The 23,327-nt window shown below is 40.3% G+C and overlaps 1 protein-coding gene across 1 annotated transcript in view; it reads right to left on the reverse strand.

Moving 5' to 3' along the window:
- The window catches only part of LOC101472273 (inactive rhomboid protein 2), a 36,816-nt gene that overhangs the window by 4,760 nt on the left and 8,729 nt on the right, over window positions 1–23,327 (reverse strand). The window contains exons 2-17 of the mRNA XM_004539237.3: window positions 11,373–11,513; window positions 9,146–9,297; window positions 8,325–8,508; window positions 7,367–7,588; window positions 7,024–7,152; window positions 6,642–6,739; window positions 6,303–6,527; window positions 6,010–6,121; window positions 5,629–5,703; window positions 3,531–3,692; window positions 3,187–3,275; window positions 3,039–3,102; window positions 2,801–2,895; window positions 2,632–2,707; window positions 2,456–2,556; window positions 1,766–1,919 (exon numbers count right to left, since the gene is read on the reverse strand). Of these exons, the coding sequence (XP_004539294.1) occupies window positions 1,766–1,919; window positions 2,456–2,556; window positions 2,632–2,707; window positions 2,801–2,895; window positions 3,039–3,102; window positions 3,187–3,275; window positions 3,531–3,692; window positions 5,629–5,703; window positions 6,010–6,121; window positions 6,303–6,527; window positions 6,642–6,739; window positions 7,024–7,152; window positions 7,367–7,588; window positions 8,325–8,508; window positions 9,146–9,297; window positions 11,373–11,495 (2,061 nt within the window). The 5' untranslated portion in view covers window positions 11,496–11,513. The remainder of the gene's footprint in view (window positions 1–1,765; window positions 1,920–2,455; window positions 2,557–2,631; window positions 2,708–2,800; window positions 2,896–3,038; window positions 3,103–3,186; window positions 3,276–3,530; window positions 3,693–5,628; window positions 5,704–6,009; window positions 6,122–6,302; window positions 6,528–6,641; window positions 6,740–7,023; window positions 7,153–7,366; window positions 7,589–8,324; window positions 8,509–9,145; window positions 9,298–11,372; window positions 11,514–23,327) is intronic.

Raw genomic sequence — 23,327 nt, forward strand, 5'->3', positions numbered from 1 at the left:
TTTCGTGTGTGTGTGTGTGTGTGTGTGTGTGTGTGTGTGTGTGTGTGTGTGTGCGCGCGCGCGCGCGTGTCTGGACCTGGACCTGTTCAGGCACGTGTGGACCAGGTCTGGTCTCTGCAACAATCGTCTTTGTTTAAAAGGAAAAACATGAAATCCCATTCACTAAGTACCACAGCAGTGGCCTTTGTTAACCCGCACAATGGCATTAGGCTAATCTCTTAAAGGGGAAACTGGACTATATAGATACATTCAGAAGAAAGCAGGCTTGCTGGTAAAAAGCCCCCCCCCAACGTTTATTCATTTGTTGTTGGGGTTTGTTTTTGCAAAAATGACAATGAATCACTTAAAGTAGTGACCATAGTAGTGTTACTCTTTAAAAAAAAAAAAAAAGAAAAAGAGTGAAACACTACTGCTTCAGGCGAGATCTGCTTTCCTCCTTGTAAATATTTACGTGTATGAAATTCAACCACATCGGCTGATTTAATCTAATATTTTCTGGTGAGTTTTTTTTTTTTTTTTTTGTTGTTTTTTTACAAACAATAATGCAGACAAGGCAGACAACAAAGGAACAGCATCAACTATTTAGAGCCTTTTAAAACGACATACAGACATCAGTTAACATAGCATGTAGCTGCAGCTGATTCAGCAACTATTTTCTATCTCACACTTGATCTTGTGTGAGGATTGCCTCAACTTTCCTTCAGCACATCCAGCAGTACGGTTATATGCAACAGAACTGTGAATAACAGGTCACCTTTCTTTCTTTATCCCTGCACAGTCATAACTGATTACCCTGCTGGTTGCTGTGCTGTTACCGGTCACTGAAATGTTGGGAGCGCTGTGACACGTCTTTCTTGGATGCTTTACGCTCGGTTTGGTGGGGCTGCTGCTTTCGCAGTAAAGTTGTCTCATGTGCTGTTAACCCAAGTTCGGTTTCTCCAGGCACTTCCACAGTTAATACCACAAGTGTTTCCTGCACCCCTCTAAACCTCTAGACTAAGATGGTCAATTCTGCTCCAATAATCCCCAACAGGAGAAACCCTCGTCCAGTGAGTGAACTCAACTAAGCTGAGCTAAGCCACAGAGTTTAGACAGCAGGCACAGAAACTGCAATTCAAATAAGAATGTAACACAAAACTAACGAGAGCTGGAGCTCACACAGGTGACATTTAGACCTGAACTCAGATTATAGTGTAGCGAGAAATACATGAAGTGAAACAGCATGACGGTTTCTCCCTTTAGATAATTTAGGGGGTAAATGAGGAAGAAAGCACATAAGTATATACAATGTCTGATTTTACATCGCAGAAATTTGACAGTGTGAAAGTACCTGTGTGTCAAGTGTGAGTGCTTAATCAACAGAAGTACATCCAATCCTGTCAAAAGTCACTGCAACTCAGATATGTTGGTGTTTAGAACAAAGTGTGTGAAAAGCTGTTTTTTTCTTTCTTCAGCATCGTGTCCAAGGACACACTGGCATGTGGGCTGGATCGAACCAGACCTTCTATTTAGTGGGCGATTTGCTCCTGAGCCCCAAGTGCCCCACATATACAGACTTAACAGATTAAACAGAGTTTCCTTATAGCGGATGCGACTGGAATATTCACTTACCAAGGACACTTAACTGAAGGTTTAACATAAACTTTCAGACAAATGAATTTAAAAAGCTTAAGTGCACAAAACTTCACATCCTGTGTGCCTTGAAACTTTCAGAGAAAAAAAAAAAGTGTATTAATGTGTATTTACATATATGTGACGAACTCACCTCGGCTCTGTAGGGCAGGAAGAGGGCAGAGGCGAGGTTACCAGTGATCCCACTCAACATGTAAATGATGGAGATGCGAAGCCAACCTGCCAGCTTCTCCAGGTCCCTCAGTATGGTCATCTGGAACACTACGGACACCACGCAGTGTAAAAGCCTACACACACACACACACACACACACACAAACAAAGGTTATCACTGGTAACTAAAACTCCTTTCCACCACTGCATTATCACAAATATGCATTTAGGATTTTTTTTTTTTTCCCCCATTAAGCTCCTTTGGCTTGTTTGCTCGCCTGCTTTTAAAGGGTTACATCTGAGGGAAATCCCTTGTGCCTGCCTGGTATTAGTATTACAGTTCTCATGTGAGCGAACGTCTCACGAGCACTGGGTCCTCAATTAGAAATGTTTCATTAGTTTTGAATCCTCAAGGATGCTGACACAGTGAAACTGCATTAAGTAATCACTCATAGCAAATTAATGAAACAGTTCATTGACTGTGTAAAAGGCTTTGTCATGGCATATTACACAGTCTCACAATATATCATCAATGCTACATTCAGCTGAAATAGCTCATTCATAGATAGACGTGTCAGAAATTAAAAGATCTGTGCAACATAGCCATAAAACATGACCACAGGAAAAATAAATCTTTGTCTTAGGACGTTGCTGCAGGGGGAAGTGCGTACCCAGCATGTAGGAAGAGAGAGAGCCAGAGACGGTAGACTTGATCGGGAACGTCAGGATTAAGGAAGGGCAGCAAGCCGCACACATCATCCAGACAGTGGACCTGTGTAACAACACTGCAGTCAGAAACATACTAAAGAAAAAGACACACACACTCATCATCATGCACACACAATACCTGTGAGCAGAGGGTGGCTTCCTCGTGGAAGTAACCATGCATGAAAGTGCAATACTCTCTGGTTGCGATTTCACATCTACAAATAAATACATAAATAAAATTTTATTTATTTATTTAAAACAGATGACCTCAGAGTAGCAAAGCGCTTTAGCAAACACATGTTTCGCACCTGCCCTTAGTTCCTATGCAGCAGGGCCGTCCTTTGATGTTACAGTCCATGTGTCTGTAGCCTGTGTGACTCCACTTCTTTGGATATGTACAGATCTGACAGCAGCACAGGTAAAACCAAAAAAAAAGGAAAAAAAAAAAGAAAAAGGAAAATTAATATAAAATGTGGTTCAGATGCAAGTGAACACAGAGTAGCAACAGAAAAATGAAGAATGAACGAGGCAGCGGTGGCCCCTCACCGGCCACGTGGTGATGTCATCCTTCCATAAATGAGGCTCTGCAGAGGCAGGCTCCTCACATATTCTGTTCACAACAAGAAAAGCATCAAAGTGGTGAAACGCTGCTGAGTCTTTAATGACACACTTTAATTAAGCTTCATATCCTCACCTGGGGTCCTGGTGACAGACAGAACCGGACGACCTACTGATGTTTTCCATTTGTTCATTGTCCCATTTAATAAAGGTGGCCAGCGTCTCCTGCATGAAGTTATTATACATTTATATTATTATAAATATTTAAGACACAGTTTTCTTTCTCATTTACCAAGCACAGCAAAGAAATGAAAAACGGATTATGTTTCTTTTTTACTGCACACCCAAAATCTGCATCTAAAGGGGAAAAGTTCAAGAGTACAGCAAAGACACTGTGAATGATTAGCACGAGCGTTTAAGTGATTATATGCTTAAAGATTATAAACTCATGTGCACAGGTATGTGTATATTATCACGTACAGAGCAGCCGGAGCTGAGGGTCTGCACACATCCGGAGTTGTCATTCTGAACGCAGCAGCCAGAATCTTTCTCGAGCTCTCTGGCCTTCTCGATCAGGCTGACGATTTGTGCATCCCGACGGATGCAGGGGGAGAATTTTGCCCCCAGGTGGATGAGGTCTTCCTAAAAATTGATGGAAATGATTTTAAAGATCAAAAAAAATGTGGTAACACACATGCTAAACACAGATTAAGATGATAAAGAAATAAACTGGTGCCTGTCTATCTTTTAAATACACAATTTTCCCCAAAGGTATTTACTCCTGTATCCAAATGTTGATGTTGGCTCTGTTCATCTGGACGTAGCGTTTTTAGTGGGGGAGACGTTTCATCACTCATCCAAGTGACTTTTTCAGTCTCAGCTGACTGCAGGTTCCCTCAACCTTATAAACAGCAAATTTGCACAATGACTGAACGTAGCACCACTGAGGGAACAATGGGCTGTGAGGTCAGTTCCTTGATCATTAATATGCAAATTGTCATGACCATTGATCAACAACCACTGATCAAATCCTGTTGATCAAAGACCACTGATCATTGATCAAGGACCACTGATCAAAGGCCATGAGTACCATTCACAGAAAGTTGGGAAATGGCTGCAATCACAGCATTGTAAGAAGGTGAAGATGCCCCCCTCCTCGATTCAGAGATGGTCTTTCCCTTTTTACGTAAATGGCCTCCTTGACTCAAACCTCCATAATGACATCTCTCACTTTCTCAACAAAATCCACGTTGTTCTGGATGTGGTGTTCAGAGCTGTCTACAAGCGGGTTGAGGAGATCAAAGCCAGAAACTTTGAGATGTTATAGGTGACCGAGTTGATCATACAGACAATTAGTCTTAAAGGTAAACCCTGTTTATTTATCTTGGGTAAACCATACAGACTTTGTGTAGATTCGCCTGGGTAAAACCTGTGGTATGAGGTCCCGTCAATACCATTGTCTCATTCTAACTGCATCAGACAATCTATCACCCTCTTCCTGTAACCACTTCCTGGGTCTCGTTTCAGGGGTTTGTAAGTATTTACAAATTACATATCACGATGTCATAAGTCACTGGACACTGTGAACATCCACGGTCACCACTTCATGCATAATGGACCTTCCATGTATATGGACATGTGCAGGTATATATGTCTGTATATGTATACATATGTATATTTAGTGTGTACGTGTCTATAAATAGGAATAGCAGTGGTACAATAGCTATATCAAGCTATATAGTTTATGTCTTCCATATTTCCAACTATATCCATAATCACATACTGTGTATGCTACCATTGTATATAGTGTATTATCTTACTTTTTTTCATTGATTGCACTTATTTGTATTTTTGCATTTCCTTCTGATATCTGTACCTGAGCTGAGGTGACGCAATAATTTCCCCGTTGTGGGATCAATAAAGTCTTATCTTATCTTATTTTTGTCACTGAGCAGTGACAAAATTTTTCTCATGATATTCTTCCTTGCACTTATCCTTGTCTGTTGGAAGGATGATAATGTTATTGTCATTACTAAGAAAGGTCCATAAAGTCATGGATGAGCAAGTGTAGAAGAGACTGACTGTCTTAATCTCAACCCAAGTTCATAAGGGTGTGAAGGCAGACGAGTGGATACTTTTGGCAACATAGTGTATGTGCTCATGCATTCAAACATAGAAGTTCCGTTATTTTTCTTAATAAATTACTAAAACCGGTCAGCTCAGCCTCCATTTAAACAATTTACTCTCACAACTGAAACGATCAATTTTAAATGCAGAAAATAAATTGACATTTTTAGGCTTGTAACTTAATAAATGCAGTAAATCATCACTGATAAAACATGAAGTGAGAAAATAAAGTAAATGCACTGGAGGAGGGCAGAAGTGTCCCACCTGAAAACACAGCAAACCTAAACTTCACACCAAATGTGAGCTCCCTTTAGCTGTGCTAGTATCATACATTCTGGCTGTGTTCATTTTACCATATCGACCATTTTTGGGAGCTGTTCCCTTAGGTTTTGCACATCTAGACAAACATCCAAAGCCGTTCTAAGCACATTAATAATACAGCTAAACTTACAGAGCTTGGACCAATCCAGAAGTTCTGTTGTTGGACATACTTAACACTCTCATAAATGCCTTTGTTCTTCAGCACCTACAGAGGGCAGCAGAGCATCACAGTTTACAAATGAGTCTGATCAAGGACTTGTGAGTATTAGCTTGCACAGTAATACACATCTCTTTCTGTGAGTTTTAGGACACAAATACAGCTACTAAAAAGTTGGTAATATATTTACATTGAGTGTTCAAGAGCAAAAAAAGGAATTCTAATTTCAATACTGAGTTACACTACGAAATGTTAACCTTCAATTTTCACACTGATATGAAACCTGTCATGTCAAAAAGTATATTTTCTATTTTTAAATATTGCTCCAAATTAATCTGTGAGATATATACTTACCAGCTCAGTTGTCGAATGTTGTGCAAACCCAACAGGGGCAAACCCATACGTGCAGCAGGCCAGCAATGTGATAACGATGTGGACAAATGTAATCCAGTAGGTAAAGTAGGGTCTGAAATCATGCACACCACAAAACAGTGCTGTGAATCGAGTAACAGCTAAAACAAAGACTAACCAATAAATACTTTCAGCACTTTGTCAGCCTAATTAATTATCTCTCTCTGAATTGTGTTATGTTGATTTAAATCAAGCAAATAATTCACTTGTATATATGCACAGTGCTCATTCCCAACCTGTGGCTGTGGAAGTCGTCCAGCTGCTTCTGGACGTTGCTGCTAATGCTTCGTCGATACTGTCGGTTTAGCCATTTCCCCACAACTCCCAAACCATACTGACGTTTTTGCTTGTCAAACGCAAAGTGCTTCACTTGGGAGGCAATGCGACGTCCGCGACGTGGTTGAGCCATTTCGTGGAATAGTGTTGGCATTTTAGGAGCCTGTGATAAATCCTTACTGGGACTGAGAGGAAGACAGGTATGCAAGACAGAGAAAGAATTAGGGTTAAAAAGGAAAAAAAACAAAACACAATGTGTGCAATTCAGAGACTTTGGTTGAGTATTTATATTTACTCACAGGCTGGAAGGTTGCTCGCAGGGAGCAAAAGAGGCAGACAAGGGAGGCGACTCAAAGACATCATCGGCCATGGAATATAACTCATCACGGACATCACCCTGTACAGAGGTAATGCAGGACACAGAGGACAAAAAGAGAGGGCAGTAATTAACGTGTAGTCACATGTTATGTGTTGCTGTATGGGACACAAACAGCGAGGAAGACAGGAGGACAAAAAAAGAAAAATACAGTCACAGAAAAAAATGGAGGCTGAGAGAAGAAGCAGGTAAACAATGACAATCGAATGAAAACATAGAATTTTGTCAAACAGAGTAAAAGCAAGGAAAGAAACTGCTGCAAAGATCCGGGTGCCAAACGGGTGGCTGCGAGAGCTGCTGCTGACCTTACTGAAGAAGAGCGACTCGGATGCATCTGCAGAATCCACAGTGTCCTCGTCCATCCAGCTGGGCCTGACAAAGCTCTTCCTGGGGAAACTGCGACCAGCCTGTGGGCCTGCCAAGCTGCTGCGACCCTGAACAACAAACACGCCACATGACATGCGGTTCTTCAAGTGCATAAAAAAGGAGAGATTTTAATGATGCTAATAATGATAAAAACAATAAATGCTGGCATTTACTGTCATTTTATTCAAAGGGATGGCTAAAAAGCATGCAAACACAGAGGAAACATTAAAGGCCGGGATTCGAACCAGTGCTCTTGCCACTCTGCTTTTCATTTCCACCCACCCTCAACAGGTTGGACGCAGCTCTGATGCTCATGCGCGCGACGGACTCTCGCTTTCGTTTGGGGAAGCGACTGTACCCGGAGCGCTGGCTGGTGAAGGAGATGAGTGAAGCGACGCCTGGTGTGACCGGACCCCCTTGAGCTGTTTGAGGTGTTCTTGGAGAGCGGCTGTCCAACTCATCCTGGCAGCGGAAGGCTCGCCCTCGTGCCAGGGGGTCCACAATCTAGCAGAAAGAGAGATTAGGGTCAGCCTGATAAAAATACTTCACTGTGACAGTCACGTGAATTTGAACTGGTAAGCATCTTTACATATTCCTACTGTGCCGACGTTGAAGAAGAAGCACTCTGTGGGTGAGCATGACAGGATCATATTTATAACTTACAAACTTCACAGTGCTGACACTGGGAGAGAGAGAACTGCTTTATGTGTTTGTGTAAACGTACATATATGTAGCAAAGAGGGAATGATGGTAGGTGTGTGTAGATGAGGACAGAGAACAAAAAGATGAAAAAAATATTGGATGAGTGGAGCAGAACTGTCTGGCACAGACTGAAAGAGAGACATGATTCGTCTGCAGCACAGATGGTCCACGTCTGTAACTATGCAGCACTTTAATACAGTGTCTTCTTGAGAAATCTCTCCACTTCATCAAGTGAAAAAATGCAGGTGGAGAACAAAGAAAAAAAGTTGAGCTTCTTGGCAGTTTAGAAATGGAAAGTCTTAGTAGCTACACATGGAGCCTGCTGTGTGTCATTCTGTTTAGTTTCCTTCAGAACAAAAAGTTTTTCTTTTCTTACAAAAGTATCAGAATATTAAACAGAAAGTGCATCATGTTTCCTGGATGATGTTCTCCACTCAAGTTAAAATTACCGATAAGGTAGACATTTAAATAAAACTGTAGCATCCTAACAGTAGGATAACACACTAAGTGACGCTGTCTTTGTATGACGGTATTATACCCTGGGCATCCTGTGGGCAGCTGGTGAATCCAGGCTCTGGTCGATGCTGGTGGCCGTCTCGGGCTCTCTGTACTGGGGCTTCAGCTTGCCATAGCGCTGGCTGCAGTGGCGCAGGCTCTTCCGGTGCCAGACCTGCTGATTAGTCTCACAGTCTTCGCCCACACCGAACCACTGGGCTGTACTCCTGGAGGGACAGAAAGATTGTTCAGCTAAAAGAAGATATTCACAAAAATGACCTGAAATGTTTAGCATATACCTATTCTTAAAAGCTACATAAACAAGAAATGAAACGAAACATCCGAGTCTTGTTTTTCACCTTATATGAAGAGAGTAGATACTACCACAAAAGAAAAAAATAAACAGTTACATTTTGACACCAAATTACACAATGCAGCTTTGTTCAAGCTGATGTAGCTTGGATAACTTTCATATAAGGGAAGTCAAAAGTCACGTACTGTGCACTCTTAAAGACATTAGTGCACTTTATTACCAAACATTAAATGTCTTGACGCTTGCTGCACGCTCAATGACTGGACTATTAGGACATGTAGTTGATAAATGGGAGTAATTAAATGACTGCAATTAGGATTAGGATTATGAAGAGGAGATTTCTGGATGAATGAATTGTGTGTGCTTGATAGTTTTAGGTGAATGAACTGCAGGGAACAACACCCAGACTTCTTTGAAATACACTTTAGGGGAGAATGCTTACATACATTTGATTTTTTTCTGTCTCCCAAAGCTACTTATGCCTCCACTGTAGGTGGAGTCACACTTGACTCTGAGACAAAAACAACAGCAGAAGCAGCAGCAGAGCTTACTTTCGGATGCTTTGTGAGAGCGATGTTTGTCTGCTAAACTTCTCCCGTCTTTCTCTTGCTGAAAATTCTCCATCTCTATGTCCATCGACGCTCTCTGACACAGAACCGGTCGCTTGAGCACTTGGGGTTTTTTTCAGGGATTGTCGTGGTGGCTGACCAGAAGAAAGGAAGCGAAGAAAATGTTGTCATCAGAAATCTTTGCTGCTATAAAATATATAAGCTATAAAAACTAAATAATATTGCCTGTGCAGGGGGAAAGCCTGTCAAACGATCAGGTTGCAAGTACCTTCATAATTAGGCCATGCTCAATCTCCTTCCAGAGGAGTGAGGACAAATGCCCTCTTTTACACCAGTGGCTCTTAAATGTTATTCAGTTCAATGCTCCAAAAATGTTTGTGCCCCACGTGACAATTTTTAACATCAACAATTTAAAAAGGCATTAAACTCCCCGTTTCTAGCTCCAATCACCCCCCCCCCCCCCCCCCCAAAAAAAAAACAAACAAAAAAAAAAAAACACACACACACCTTCTGAAACAAAGCCTTGTTGAGCAGGCTCCAATGGTAACATTGACTGACTCCAATGACAAAAACGTATAAGACTTCCTCTGTAATCATTTTTTCTTAAGATCTAGTTGTTATTACTCTACTTAACTAAAATGCTTTTCATATGTAGTTTTTGTTTTCAGTTTTAGTTCAGAATAATAACACTGCCTCACACATCCTGATTAAGTATTAACTATGGCACATGATGCAGCAAATCAGTACCAAATTTAGGATGATCTAAAATTGTCTTTGTAATGGAAAAGCTAGTAGCATAAATACCTGCAGTGCAAAGCCACAGCACAAATTTACATGTTTATTACACTGCTTGCCTTTTAGAACAGTTTAAATGTGACATGCTCAGTTGAACTCTGAGCACCAACTAATTTGTGTAGCTAAAATGCCTTTGTTTGTGTTGCTAGCATGAGGCCCGCCGTTACAAATATATGGGCTACACAAACTGCCAGATAGTTGTGCCAACAGCCTGCTTGCGAGAGCAAGTGGCAATTACAGAGGCATCGAGGAACACTGTGCTGCTTTAATGTGTTGTAAACTCTTAAAAGTAAAGTACTGCCCATCATCGTTTATTTTCTTCTACTGTGCATCCTGAGTCAAATGATTATTACAAACCATTTATGAAGTAGTCCATCAGCCCATTAATCCATCCATTAATTTTCATAATCGCACAGTGAGTGAAACCGAAAATTGATCTGAACCTCCATGTGAGCTACCCACAAAATATCCAGACATGTTTTTTGGACCATGTTTATGAAGCAGATTGAGAGGAATGTGCTCTTTACTAACACAAAATGAATAAAAAGCCTTTCTTTGAAGAAATTTGTTCAGTAACAATCACAACACTCGGGCTTTTTTTGGCTCTGTTTTAATTCTGTGTTCATTGAGCTGATCTTTGCTTATCTCCGTTTAAATGAAGAACTTTGTGCTATACGCAGGAGTGAGTGATTCACAATGAGTTATTTTACAGGTCACTTTTTAGATTTCGCTACATTACATGTGATGTGAGAGAGTATGGAGCTTGACAGGCCACTAGTAGTAGTAGCACAAGAAAACAAAAGCTAAATAATGGTAGAGTAGAGAAGACATTTGTAAATATTTTCACACATTTTTCTGGGGAGAAAAAACAAGTTATTTTAAAATTGTATAATTGAGAGAAAAAAAACCCTTTTAAACCCTTTGACAACATAAAGAGTATATCAGTATTATGTTTGCCAGTCTGTGCTAATAAGAAAATCACCACACTTTGTGGGTAGTTTGCAGTATTGTAGACCATGTTAACCTAGTGCAGGACAGACTGTAGTGTCCGTGATCAACGTCAGCTCAGATGTAGTAGTCATCAATTTGGATTTCAGCCAGTAACGCTCTTCAGTATCACTTAGCAAATTACACTTTTACTTCGGTTTTTTAGTGGCTAGCCACCGGAAGGCATCCATGATAGTTCATTTAGCATGTACTAATATCTTGTAGAATTCATTGTGTTAAATCCACAGAGAGCAGCAAACTTCAGAGACAACAGAAGCACAGACCTGCTCATGAGTCAGTCTATATTTTCAGAGTTAGGGTCCATGTCAACCCTACGTGTTATGTGACAACACATTTAAATAACTGTTGCATGATACCAAGCAGTGAAGGACAGGGTCAGGTAAAAAAAAAAACACAACCAGCCTACCTGGGACATCACTGCTTCTGGTGGAGGGATGGCTATTACAAGGCTGGGTGGCTTCTTGCTCTTTAAACGACTATCTGTTCGGCCCTGGTACGGAGGAGGCTCCTCCCCTTCGTGTGATGCCATCCTGTCAGAGTGCTGGAGCTGAAAAAATCATGACAAAACAAAGTTTGTATTATTATTTGATAATCTGCATATATGCATGTCTACGGTGAGTCTCCATACATCAAACCTCCAGTAGGTGCAGAGATTTACTGGCAGGTTAAAACATAAATGGAAATACAGTGTAAGACAAACACGTTGAAGTCCGGACTCTGGGAGAGGCTAATCCATGACTGATACTGCTCCACTGTTTTTGTCTGTCCAGGTCTGCTTTTACTGCATTGGCAGTGTGTTTGGGATCATTGTCATGTTGAAAAATGAAGGTGTTCATAATTCCATCAATTTTGACAACATCCACAACACCACTGGCTGAAATGTAGCCACAAACCATGCCAGAGTATCCACCATGTTTTACAGATAGCTGCAGACATTAATGGTTAGCCTCTCTCCTTACCTCCTCAGCATATTCATTTTTTATGTTTGAATTATTCATAGGTCCGTGTTAAGTAGTGCAATTAAAAAAACAAACCCAGGTTGCTCCAAAAATAGTACAAGACTGGACTGACAATGAATGTAAAAGCAGCCAAAGTCCACAGAAAATCTCTGAAAACTTCAAGAAAGTCTGGGGAACACTTCAAAAATAAAAAATAAAATAAAAATAATTAGAAAGTCAGGCTCCTTGGAAGTAAAATATAAAATAATGAGGTGTGGCACAGTACTGTAGGCTTCAGTATTACTGTTCATAAATATAGTGATTAATGCTTACTTACAAAATGTTGTACTGAAATATATCGAAAGAATATTGAATGCTCTAGCAGAGTCTTTATTTAAACTGGATTTATGAGCATGCATAATATATATTTATTTATTTATTTATTTATTTTTTTCCCTCCCAGGTAAGGTCAAGAAGAAAAAGAAAGAAGAAGGACACATAAAGAAAGAGAATAAAAATGTCATATTTAGAAAATGAAATGCTTTTGTTTGCATTTATATCAGGTCTCTGCTGTGGCAGTGGACCTAATGCCTTCCTTCCTACAGCCAACAATAACCGAAAAAAGGAAACCATTACAGTCTATCCAAACAATCAGCCTCTAACAGCAACTGGCTCCCTTCCAGTTCCATCTGCTACTAAAAGGGGAAAAAAAACACTGCCAACTTTCTTTGCTTTTGCTTTCCTTGCTTTTTGATTCAAGGCAATTTCTTAAGTGATTCTTTAAGGCTTTGCACAGAAATTGTGCTGTATTAAGAAGAGAAACCTTCTCTTACATCAAAGTGTTCAGGTCACTTATGCTTATGTAATTTTAAAGGATGAGGAAAACAGGGCAGAATGATACATCTCCCGAGTGTTTCAATTACATGTATTTAGCCAAAACATCAAATAAAGCAATATATTTGTTTAAGTTTATAGTTATAAATATTCATTTTATTAGTAAAATCTCTTTGTAAGAAGGTGATACATGTGATACTACACTCAACAAAAATATAAACGCAACACCTTTGTTACTGCTCCCATTCCCCATGGGATGGACGTAGAGACCTAAAATTCATTCCAGATACACAATATAACCATCCCTCCCAAACAGTGGTCACAAATCAGTCCAAATGTGTGGTAGTGGGCACATCTGCTATATTGAGATAATCCATCCCACCTCACAGGTGTGCCACATCAGGATGCTGATCTGACATCATGAGTAGTGCACAGGTGTACCTCAGACTGCCCACAACAAAAGGCCACCCTGGAATGTGCAGTTTTGTCTCACAGCAAAATGCCACAGATGCCACAAGCAATGAGGGAGCGTGCAATTGGCATGCTGACAGCAGGAATGTCAACCAGATCTGTCGCCCGTGCATTGAATGTTCATTTCTCAACCATAAGCCGTCTCCACAGGCGTTTCAGAGAATATGGCAGCACATCCAACCGGCCTCACAACCGCAGACCTCGTGTAACCACACCAGCCCAGGACCTCCACATCCAGCAGGTTCACCTCCAAGATCGTCTGAGACCAGCCACCCAGACAGCTGCTGGAACAATTGGTTTGCACAACCAAACAATTTCTGCACAAACTGTCAGAAACCGTCTCAGGGACGCTCAACTGCATGCCCGTCGTCCTCATCGGGGTCTTGACCTGACTCCAGCTCGTCGCCGTGACAGACTTGTGTGGGCAAATGCTCACATCCGATGGCGTCTGGCACGTTGGAGAGGTGTGCGCTTCACGGATGAATCATGGTTCACATTGTTCAGGGCAGATGGCAGCTGAGAATGTCCCAGTTCTTGCATGGCCAGCATACTCACCGGACATGTCACCCATTGAGCATGTTCGGGATGTGCTTGACCGGCGTATACGACAGCGTGTACCAGTTCCCACGAATATCCAACAACCTCGCACAGCCATTGAAGTGGAGTGGACCAACATTCCACAGGCCACAATTGACAATCTGATAGACTCCATGCGACGATGTGTTGCACTGCATGAGGCAAATGGTGGTCGCACCAGATACTGACCGGTTCTGGGTCCCCAGACCCCCAATAGTGCAAAAAACTGCACATTCCAGGGTGGCCTTTTGTTGTGGGCAGTCTGAGGTACACCTGTGCACTACTCATGATGTCAGATCAGCATCCTGATGTGGCACACCTGTGAGGTGGGATGGATTATCTCAATATAGCAGATGTGCCCACTACCACACATTTGGACTGATTTGTGACCACTGTTTGGGAGGGATGGTTATATTGTGTATCTGGAATGAATTTTAGGTCTCTACGTCCATCCCATGGGGAATGGGAGCAGTAACAAAGGTGTTGCATTTATATTTTTGTTGAGTGTATATCTTTTCTGGAAATATACAACATCATGAATGAGTTATTTATCAAAAACAACTGAATGCGAAAAAAGAAATGGAAATACAGCACTAGTGAAAAGTTTGGACAATTAAATACCTAAATATTTTAACTAAGTGATGCAAAAATGATGTAATTATGAGACCACAGGCAGCCCTGCTCATTGATTTTTAAACAGTTAGAGGGATAGCTCCACCACACAAGAAAATCAGTCATACTGTGACTCTGCTCAATAAGGAGACTCTAAAAGAATTAAAGATCTTTGACTTCGAATGAAAAAGCAGCTGATAAACAATGATGTCACATAACGGTGATCAATAGTCTCCGTTAATCATGATACATTCGAGGTGGTGAGTAATCGCTATTGTTTTCTCAGCTTATTTTATTGATTGAATGTAATAATGGTGATCTAATAGCTTAAGCTTCTCCTACTAATGCATGCATTAAAGAATAAAACAAATACCTGTATTTATATTTTTATAATGCAATTGCAATTTTGTCAGTTGTAAGAGCAGCACACACAGCTAAATAATTAGAAACTTGATATTTTCAAATCAATGCACTTTAGTTAATTTTCAAGTTCTAAAATGTCAATCTCAGTTTTATATGTAAAAACAAACAAAACAAACTACAATTAACACTTTTTTACAATTTAAATAATGTGAATTAAGACTAAGCAATAGCAATATAAAGTTTTCAATCATGCAGTGCTGTTTCTGCCAGTCTCAAAGTGAATCATTTCTGATTTCTGACTTTAGTTCAGACAAAAACAAACAAACGTGAAAGTCACTTTGAGCTGCCGCTTCAACCATTTACACTACTTACAGTTTCTGTTAATGTAAGCTGTGGAGATTATGTGCTTATATCAATAAAGCTCCACACCACACTGTAGAAAAATACTCAAAGGACCAACAGGATGACTCCTTTTAATATCACTTTGTCTCACTGTCAGTGTTTACTAACAACAAATCGTATTTATTGAATTGCATTGCGCGGATGACACAAATGACATATCCTCAACTTCGTTAGCCAAGTTGATGGAACGGAGCTGGTGAAATAGGACTCATTATTGTCTACACAGGGACTGAATTATACCGTCAAACTTACTTATCTTTGTCTCCCTGTCTTTACAAATCTCAGTTAATGGTGTAGCAAGCAGCCAGTCTATTCCTGGAGCTCAGAGTGTTTCACATAGCATTACACAGTGCATTTCCAGAGAAATTCAAGGCATTGCAGACATAAAACACCACACTGAACATAATGTCATTTTGCTTGGCTTGGCCAAAACATCCATTATGTCATTATGGTGTTCAGAGCCCTGAATGCTGTCCTGGAGTTGTGGTTTATAAAATCAATGCGAGTCCCTGAGTGTCTGGGACAGGAACGGCTGCAACATGGAAACCTGACACCAGCTCGGCCTAGTTTCCACTACAGAGCTGAGGAATGGCTGCGCAGGGCTAACCATAGTGTAGGCAACACTTACTCTGTCCACATACAAACAAAAAACACCATTTCTAAAATACCTTTATGTTATTACGAGTGTACATTTCAACACGGATCTCAATTAGGTGTGCTAAATATTTGAAGCTTAGACAGAATGCCTGGTTCAGCCCTCCAGAGACAGAAGAGGTTACTGGCAATCCAGCCTCTGGTTCAGTAGAGTAGTGGGCAGGGGCTGGAAATCACTCAGATAATGAAATAGCTAGGAATTTAGCTAATGGATGGAGTACTCGGGTCTAACCAAGTTTATCAATGTATGCAGGCAGTTGTTAGGGTCCATACTAGAAAACATATGGGTACAGATTGTAGAAGGATAACAGCGACATATAAAGAATAGAAACACAAGAATTGTATTAATTTTTGCAATGTTTCCCCCCCACATACACTTTACTTGCTGCCAAGGTAATAATAACTGTTATCCAATTAATTTTTGTGTTTATTTTTACTCCATTTGTATTTTTTTAAATCTGAAACTATCACTCACCCTTCACAGTCATTTTGAAAGCTCACTTGACAACATTTTTTGAACCCTGGACCTTTCACACAGAGAGAGCAGATTTACTTGAACTTCAATTATAATGATGTGTCTCTGTGATATAAAAATAGTGATATAAAAACAAACAAATACACAAAAAACCAAAATGAAAAAACGAAACAGAAACCAAGGATTTGTTTCCTAAGCGTCCTTTAAGCCACTTCAGTGGGACTTTAAGCCACGTCAGCCTTAGACTAGTCTAACTCTAATACAAGTATAATGCATTATCCACCACTTTATGTTGCAACTCTACATGCATTATTTTACAATTGAGCATCATTTTAAGCTAATTTAACAAAGATGTATTTTAGCTTCTGTTATGATAACAGAACATAACACAGCCGTGTCAATTGTTAAGAAATGTTGGTATGACAGCTGAAATCAACAGCAAGAAAAGGATCCTGGCATCCAACTTTTCAAGTTGGTCAATTTTTTTTTTTTTAAAGAAATTTGGAAAACAAAGAAAACAAGTCCGGATCCTGTTCAACAAAATGTCAAAAGGCATTCTTGTTTGTTCTTCTGTAACTTCATGCAAATGCAAACAGATTGCCAGCATGTTGTCATCAGTCTGAATGAGTCTTTGTCAATGAGCACAACTCGAGGGGACTTGACCCAACTGGCTGCCAGCTGGTTCTATTCTGCCTTTATTCCCATAGAAAAGGAAGGTTAATGAGCATGAAAGTAAAAGTCAAATGTGAAGATCTATCTATGAAGACATCAACCAATATGCCATTTTTGATGGTTTATCAAAATTTATTTTAACTGGTGTATTACTAGAAACAGATTGGTTAACACCATGGTTATTGTGCTCTCTGCCTGTCAGAGAGCACCAGGAACGCTAACAAAGTCATATGAATGAGACCATGTGAGAAAAAAAAAAAGATCATATATGAAACTAATTTAGTCACGTTATGAAACCCTATGATCTTCTCTAGCTGTGTGAAAGCCTTTACCTCAACCAGAAGTAGAGATGGCACGATACCACTTTTTTATGTCCGATACCGATACCGATATCATAAATTTGGATATCTGCCGATACCGATATGAATCCGATATAGTGTTTTTTAATCAACAAAACTGTTTTTTAAATATCTTGCTGCATTTTGTATAAGTTCATACTCAAGTTTAAAACAACAACTACACTAAAGCTATTCTGTTATACCTGTATGCAAAAAAAAATATTTCATAGTACAGCAATACTGATCAATCTAATAAACTTAAACCTACACCATCCTCCCTATTCTGGTATTTTAAAGAGTACTTAGCATAAATATTAAGCAACCTAACTAATAGGGTTCCAACTCCCAGCAACAACAAAAATAAAAAAATAAAAAAATAGGGAACCACCCCTCACGCTCCACCTCATGATGCTTAATCGCCGTAATCAACCTTAATTTGATGCAGTGTGAAAAAAAAATGCACAGAAATCAATTATTTTTCAAGAAATATTAAATAGATTCAACATCTTTCTTCAACAAAATTGCAGACTGCACAGATGGTACCTTCCCAAAGGAAAAAGTACTATAGCTTACTAGGGTATATATTAGACTTAATAGTTACTATATACAATAATGGACTTCTATTCATTTTGCATCAAATTAAAACTTTGGCTGTCAGATAATTATTTATTAAAAGCTAGACATTTTAAATGAGAATAAGAAAGAAAAGTATGTCTTTGTGCCCCCTTTTCCCTGTTAATGCCCTATCGGCCCCCCTGGCTAAACTTTGCTAGATCCGCCCCTGCACAGTTACCAGCCGTCAGCTACGTAGAAAAAGATCCTCGAGTAGAAAGTAATATTAAATACATTCTAACAACAGCTTATCAAGCTTAAACGTGCTGCTGTTGTTCAGCCGCTGGTTTCCTCTTTCTGGTGCAAAGTGGGCCAAAAGCAAACAAGAGACACGGACTCGCGACAGAAAAGCCGATCAGCTGATCGTTAAGCAGTTTCATGATTGAAGTAGCAGCAAGAAGAGGCAGTCGCTCCATATATCGTTTGTTAAGCTTAACGCAGGAATGCTTTACAAACATTCAGAGATGGACTTACACACTTGCTTTACTTCTCTCGGGGATAACTTTGTCGGAGATGAAATGCCGGGTTGCTAGCGAAGCTCCAAATGCTATCCAGACCACCGACAGGTCCCGCATGCCACAGCCGCTCTATCACGTGATGCATACTGCTCCGACGTGCTAACCTGAGGTGAGTTACGGTGTGTTGCAAGTTTTGTGAGGTGCTTTCGTGATATTTAATGGATCGGATTACATTTTTTATTTTTCTCCGATATCCGATCCAGTAATTTAGGTCAGTATCGGACCGATACCGATACGTAATATCGGATCGGTCCATCTCTAACCAGAAGCAATGACATCAGAGCATATTTTCTAAAGCACCGAGAAGCCTCCCTTTCAAATCCATGTGCATTCCTTCTTTCATGTTGCAGATATGTTTCTATAAAAACTGAAACAGTGATACAAATCAAAAGCCAGCTGTTCAGGTTGGAACTGAATAAGAAACAAGTAAGATGTAAGATAAAACTGTTTGCTTCCACAGAACAACAAGAATAAACCACAAGAAAGACAACTGGAGGGGGAGTAGATTCGCTGAGGAAAGGACAATGACCACAATGACATAATCAGCAGTTTGTCACATGATATGGAAAGTACTGACACATCTTTGCCTCTCTAGGGTCTAATAATTCAATGCCTCACCTAACTGCTCCCTACTTGACCATTGACCAGCAGGGATGAATGTGCATGTGAGTGATGTCACATGGTCCTCTGAAGGGGTGTCATCATGGTTCAGTTTCCCCCAGTGTAAGGCCTGTCCTCCGCGTATTCTTGGTACACTGTCTAGTTTTAGCAACATGTATGGGCTGCAGACGCACACAAGGCACACTCTCTCTACCTGTTAAACCTCATTCACAGCATCTTAATGCATGTGCAATCCTCCAGGTAAGTAAATCCCAAAAGGATGATTCTCTTCATCTGGACGTAGCGTTTTCAGTGGGAGAAACATTTTGTCAGTCATCCAAGTGACTTCTTCATTCTCAGCTGACTGCAGGTTTCCCCAACCTTATAAACACTACATTTGCACAATGACTGAACGTAGCCCACTGAGTAAACTATAGGCTGTGAGGTCAGTTTCTTGATCATTAATATGCAAATTGTCACGACCATTGATCAACAACCACTGATCAAACCCACTGATCTCATTCATGGTCCACATGAGGAAAGATGATGAGTTTCATTTTATGCCACACTCGCTTTGCACAGCAACTTAGGGATTCCACTGATCTCAGTGATCAACAATGGTCACCAATCAGCAATAGCTGGCAAGTCAAATTGATATTTAACCAGAGTTCCCCACCAATGATCAGAACAAACAAACAAAATCAAAAAAACTAAACAGAAACCAAGGATTGGTTTCCTAAGCGTCCAATGGGACTTTAAGCCACTTGACTCTTAGACTAGTCTAATACTAATAAGTCATACTGGTTATTACTTAAATAAATAAAAAATATAATTCATCATCTACCAATTTATGTTGCAACTCTATCAGTACTAGATTTATATTCATTTGAATTAACCTCACTATGGTTTCATGTTGACATCCATGGCACATATGCATGCAAAGACTCTTGCAACACAGAACTGTCTGGCCACACACGCAAGTTTATGTCATTACCCCTGCACTGAAAATGAAATGCATGAGTCATCTATTATCATGACCATCATAAGAAAACCGAAAGAGCCAGTATCTGTCTGTTATTCTGATTACAAATTAGACCTTAATAGAACTGGTGAAGGTGAAAGTGGGATGGAAGGCGAGCATTTTTTTAATATAGGAGGGGACTGAAAAATAACTACAGGACAAAAGACAGAAGTTAAGAGTCAGGTTAAATATTATTAATGAATGCCATTTTAGCTGCTCAGGCTATATCTGTCCACTTATAGTTACTATTACACAACGCTCTCACGTGGAGTCTACGTTCTCTCTCTGGAAGTGAGAAATAAACTCCCACTGTGTGCTCTCTCACCAGTGTTGTGTTTTCTGTATTTGGGCCATGCAGCATCCACCTCAGTCCCATTCTCTGACCTGGCAGCAATTCTGTAGTATCATTTACTGGAAATCGCACAGGGGGGTTGACAGGATGATCGGACTATGGCAAAGACCCAAAAACCTAGACTGCACTACTGGTACAGATAAGAGAGGGAGAAAGAGAGCAAACTGCTGACCTTCTAGTTAAGGCATTGCCCACGCTGGATCCAGTGTCTCAAATTACTATGCATCACAAAGGCTGTGGTTCCCACCACACTAAAGTCAGCCTCAGGAGATTTTCAGGTACTTCTTCCTGATTTTGAGGTTTGGAGGTGACCCAAAAGTCAAATCCGAAACCCATGCTTGCAAACCTGTTAGCATTCTCAATGTGCTGTAAGTAGGAGTTAGTTCAACTTCATCTGCTCCTGTGAGTCTATTGCTGTAATTTGGGAGCTCATCAGCTAGTCTGCTGACTTCGAATGGAATTATACTTGGTTTTGGATGTGCAACAGGACAGCTGTGCATAATAGTCCTTCCAATTACACTATTTCAAGTCTGCTCAAGTCTCCCTGAAAGATGCATGTGTGTGCATGCACTTACATCCCCTGATGACTGTGAACATATGGAAACACGTTTTAACAAGCTAATAAAAACCCAAATTATTGCAAGATGGAAAATGCAACATTGCTATTGCTCTCTATGAAGATTGTGTACTTATATAAAAATTATGTTTAGGTAACTGCACTTGGCCAACAAGAGGACAACAAAAGGGAAACATTAGTCTATGTATAATATAAAATATAAAACCACAAAAACAAAATATCTACTACGTGTTTTGGCAGCAACTCAGTGTGTATTTTTGGCATATCTGAAGCAGGGGAATGGTTGGAAAAACAAAATCGATTCTGTGTGCCTCCACAGCAGTAAAAACAATGTTCTTGGTGTTTACTGTGTGGAGAAAAAGCAGAAGCTTGCTGAACTGGGTTGACTTCAATGTTGCAAGTACCAAGCCCAGAATTGTTTTTCTACATTTCCATTTTAAGCATTCTAACCAGAGGAACTTAGTAGTAGTTGCACAAGCCTTACATTTGCTTCATGGATGCACATAGTGAGTACTGACAGCAGCAGGAGTTACCAGAGTGCCATGCCACTACATCCAATCAAGTAGTGGAGCTATGAGCTAAAGACAAATGTGAAATCTGAGTTGACTGCTGGCTCCTGACTGCAGACAGCTTGATAATGTTATCTGCACAATAGGCAGACTGTAATGAATATGTGTCATCACTGCTCAGATCGACTGTGCAAGGCATATATCATTTGACTGAATTGTATTCCACTCAAAGACTCAGCCTTGTGAGTTATTGGCCAATAAATCCTCCAAATGTCTCTGATCATACAGTTCAGTGATATCTACCAGGTGTGCAAAATGGTTTTAAAAGGCGTGTCATAGTCTCCATGTCCACAGGTCTGCTCAAGTCCATTTGGGTCCAAGAAACAAACAGAACAGAACAAAGATCGTAAAGCTTCATCCTGACCTCTATGTGTCTGATTTTTTATTTTATTTTTTTTGCAACCATGTGGACTTGTGTGTAGAGATAATTCAATACAGACAATGCACCAGCAATTAAACCTGACTTTACTTGAATATAACAGGACTGATTACTCAGCCGCAGTAGCTGACTTTTGTTAAGTAAGGTAACCAAGCATAAGAGCATGGCAATAATCAGAAGACGGCTTTCAATCACCAATTCCTCCAAGTGTTCTTGGTTGCCCCCAGAATAAGGAATAAAGCACCATATGAATGTGTGAATGTAGCCTGAACTAAAGAAGAATAGAATAGAATAGAATTCAACTTTATTGTCATTGCACATGCACAGGTACAGGGCAACGAAATGCAGTTTGCATCCATCCAGAAGTGCTTAGTGATATAGATATATTACAGTATATATTAGCAATAATATAGATATGTAAGTATATTACAGAAATGGGTCTATTATGTTATAATGTACACGGTATGAAGTATGTTGTGAATATTCTATAACTATAAGTATGTACAGGCTGTAGTGAGTACAAGCTATGTACAGGATATGGACAGGATATAAATATGAAAAACTATACAGAATATGAAATAAATAACTTTACAGGAATCTGAGATATACAGCTATACAGAAATGGGAACTATGCAAGTTGTAAACAGTTGTAGGATTAAAAAATATCGTATGTACAGAATGATTGTTTACACAGAGCTATACAGTAGTGCAGTTAAGGTAAGTGAGGGTGTGGATAATTTCTACAGAGGCTATATAAAGTGCTAGTGGTTGTGAGTGGTGGTTCACTCCATGTTATTATTGTGTGTTTGAGGGTACAGTTGTCCATTGTGTGTGTGTGTGTATGTTCAGTCCATGAGTTAACGTGGGTCAGATGTCAGGAGGCAGAGTTCAGGAGTCTGACAGCTGTGGGGAAGAAGCTGTTCCGGTACCTGGTGGTCTTAGTCCGGAGGCTCCTGTGGCGCCTCCCAGAGGGCAGGAGGGTGAAGAGTCCATGTGATGGGTGACTGGGGTCTCTGATGATTTTCCCAGCCCTTTTCAGACACCGCTTCCTGTAGATGTCTTTTATGGCAGGAAGTGGTGCTCCGGCGATGCGCTGGGCAGTTTTCACGACCCTCTGCAACGCCTTCCGGTCCGAGGCAGAGCAGTTCCCGTACCAGACTGTTATACAGTTGGTCAGGATGCTCTCGATGGTGCAGCGATAGAAGTTCACCAGGATGTCTGAGGACAGGTGGTTCTTCCTCAGAGTCCTCAAGAAGAAGAGGCGCTGGTGAGCCTTCTCGAAGGCTCGAAGTACTAACTATACTACTAGTCTTTTTCCCCATCTCTGCCTTCACTATATTTGGACTAATGGTGCTTACACGGCAAGTTCCAATTTAAGGCAGGAAAAACTCTAAGCAC

Source organism: Maylandia zebra, linkage group LG6, assembly GCF_041146795.1.
Source record: "Maylandia zebra isolate NMK-2024a linkage group LG6, Mzebra_GT3a, whole genome shotgun sequence".
Taxonomy (NCBI): Eukaryota; Metazoa; Chordata; class Actinopteri; order Cichliformes; family Cichlidae; genus Maylandia; species Maylandia zebra.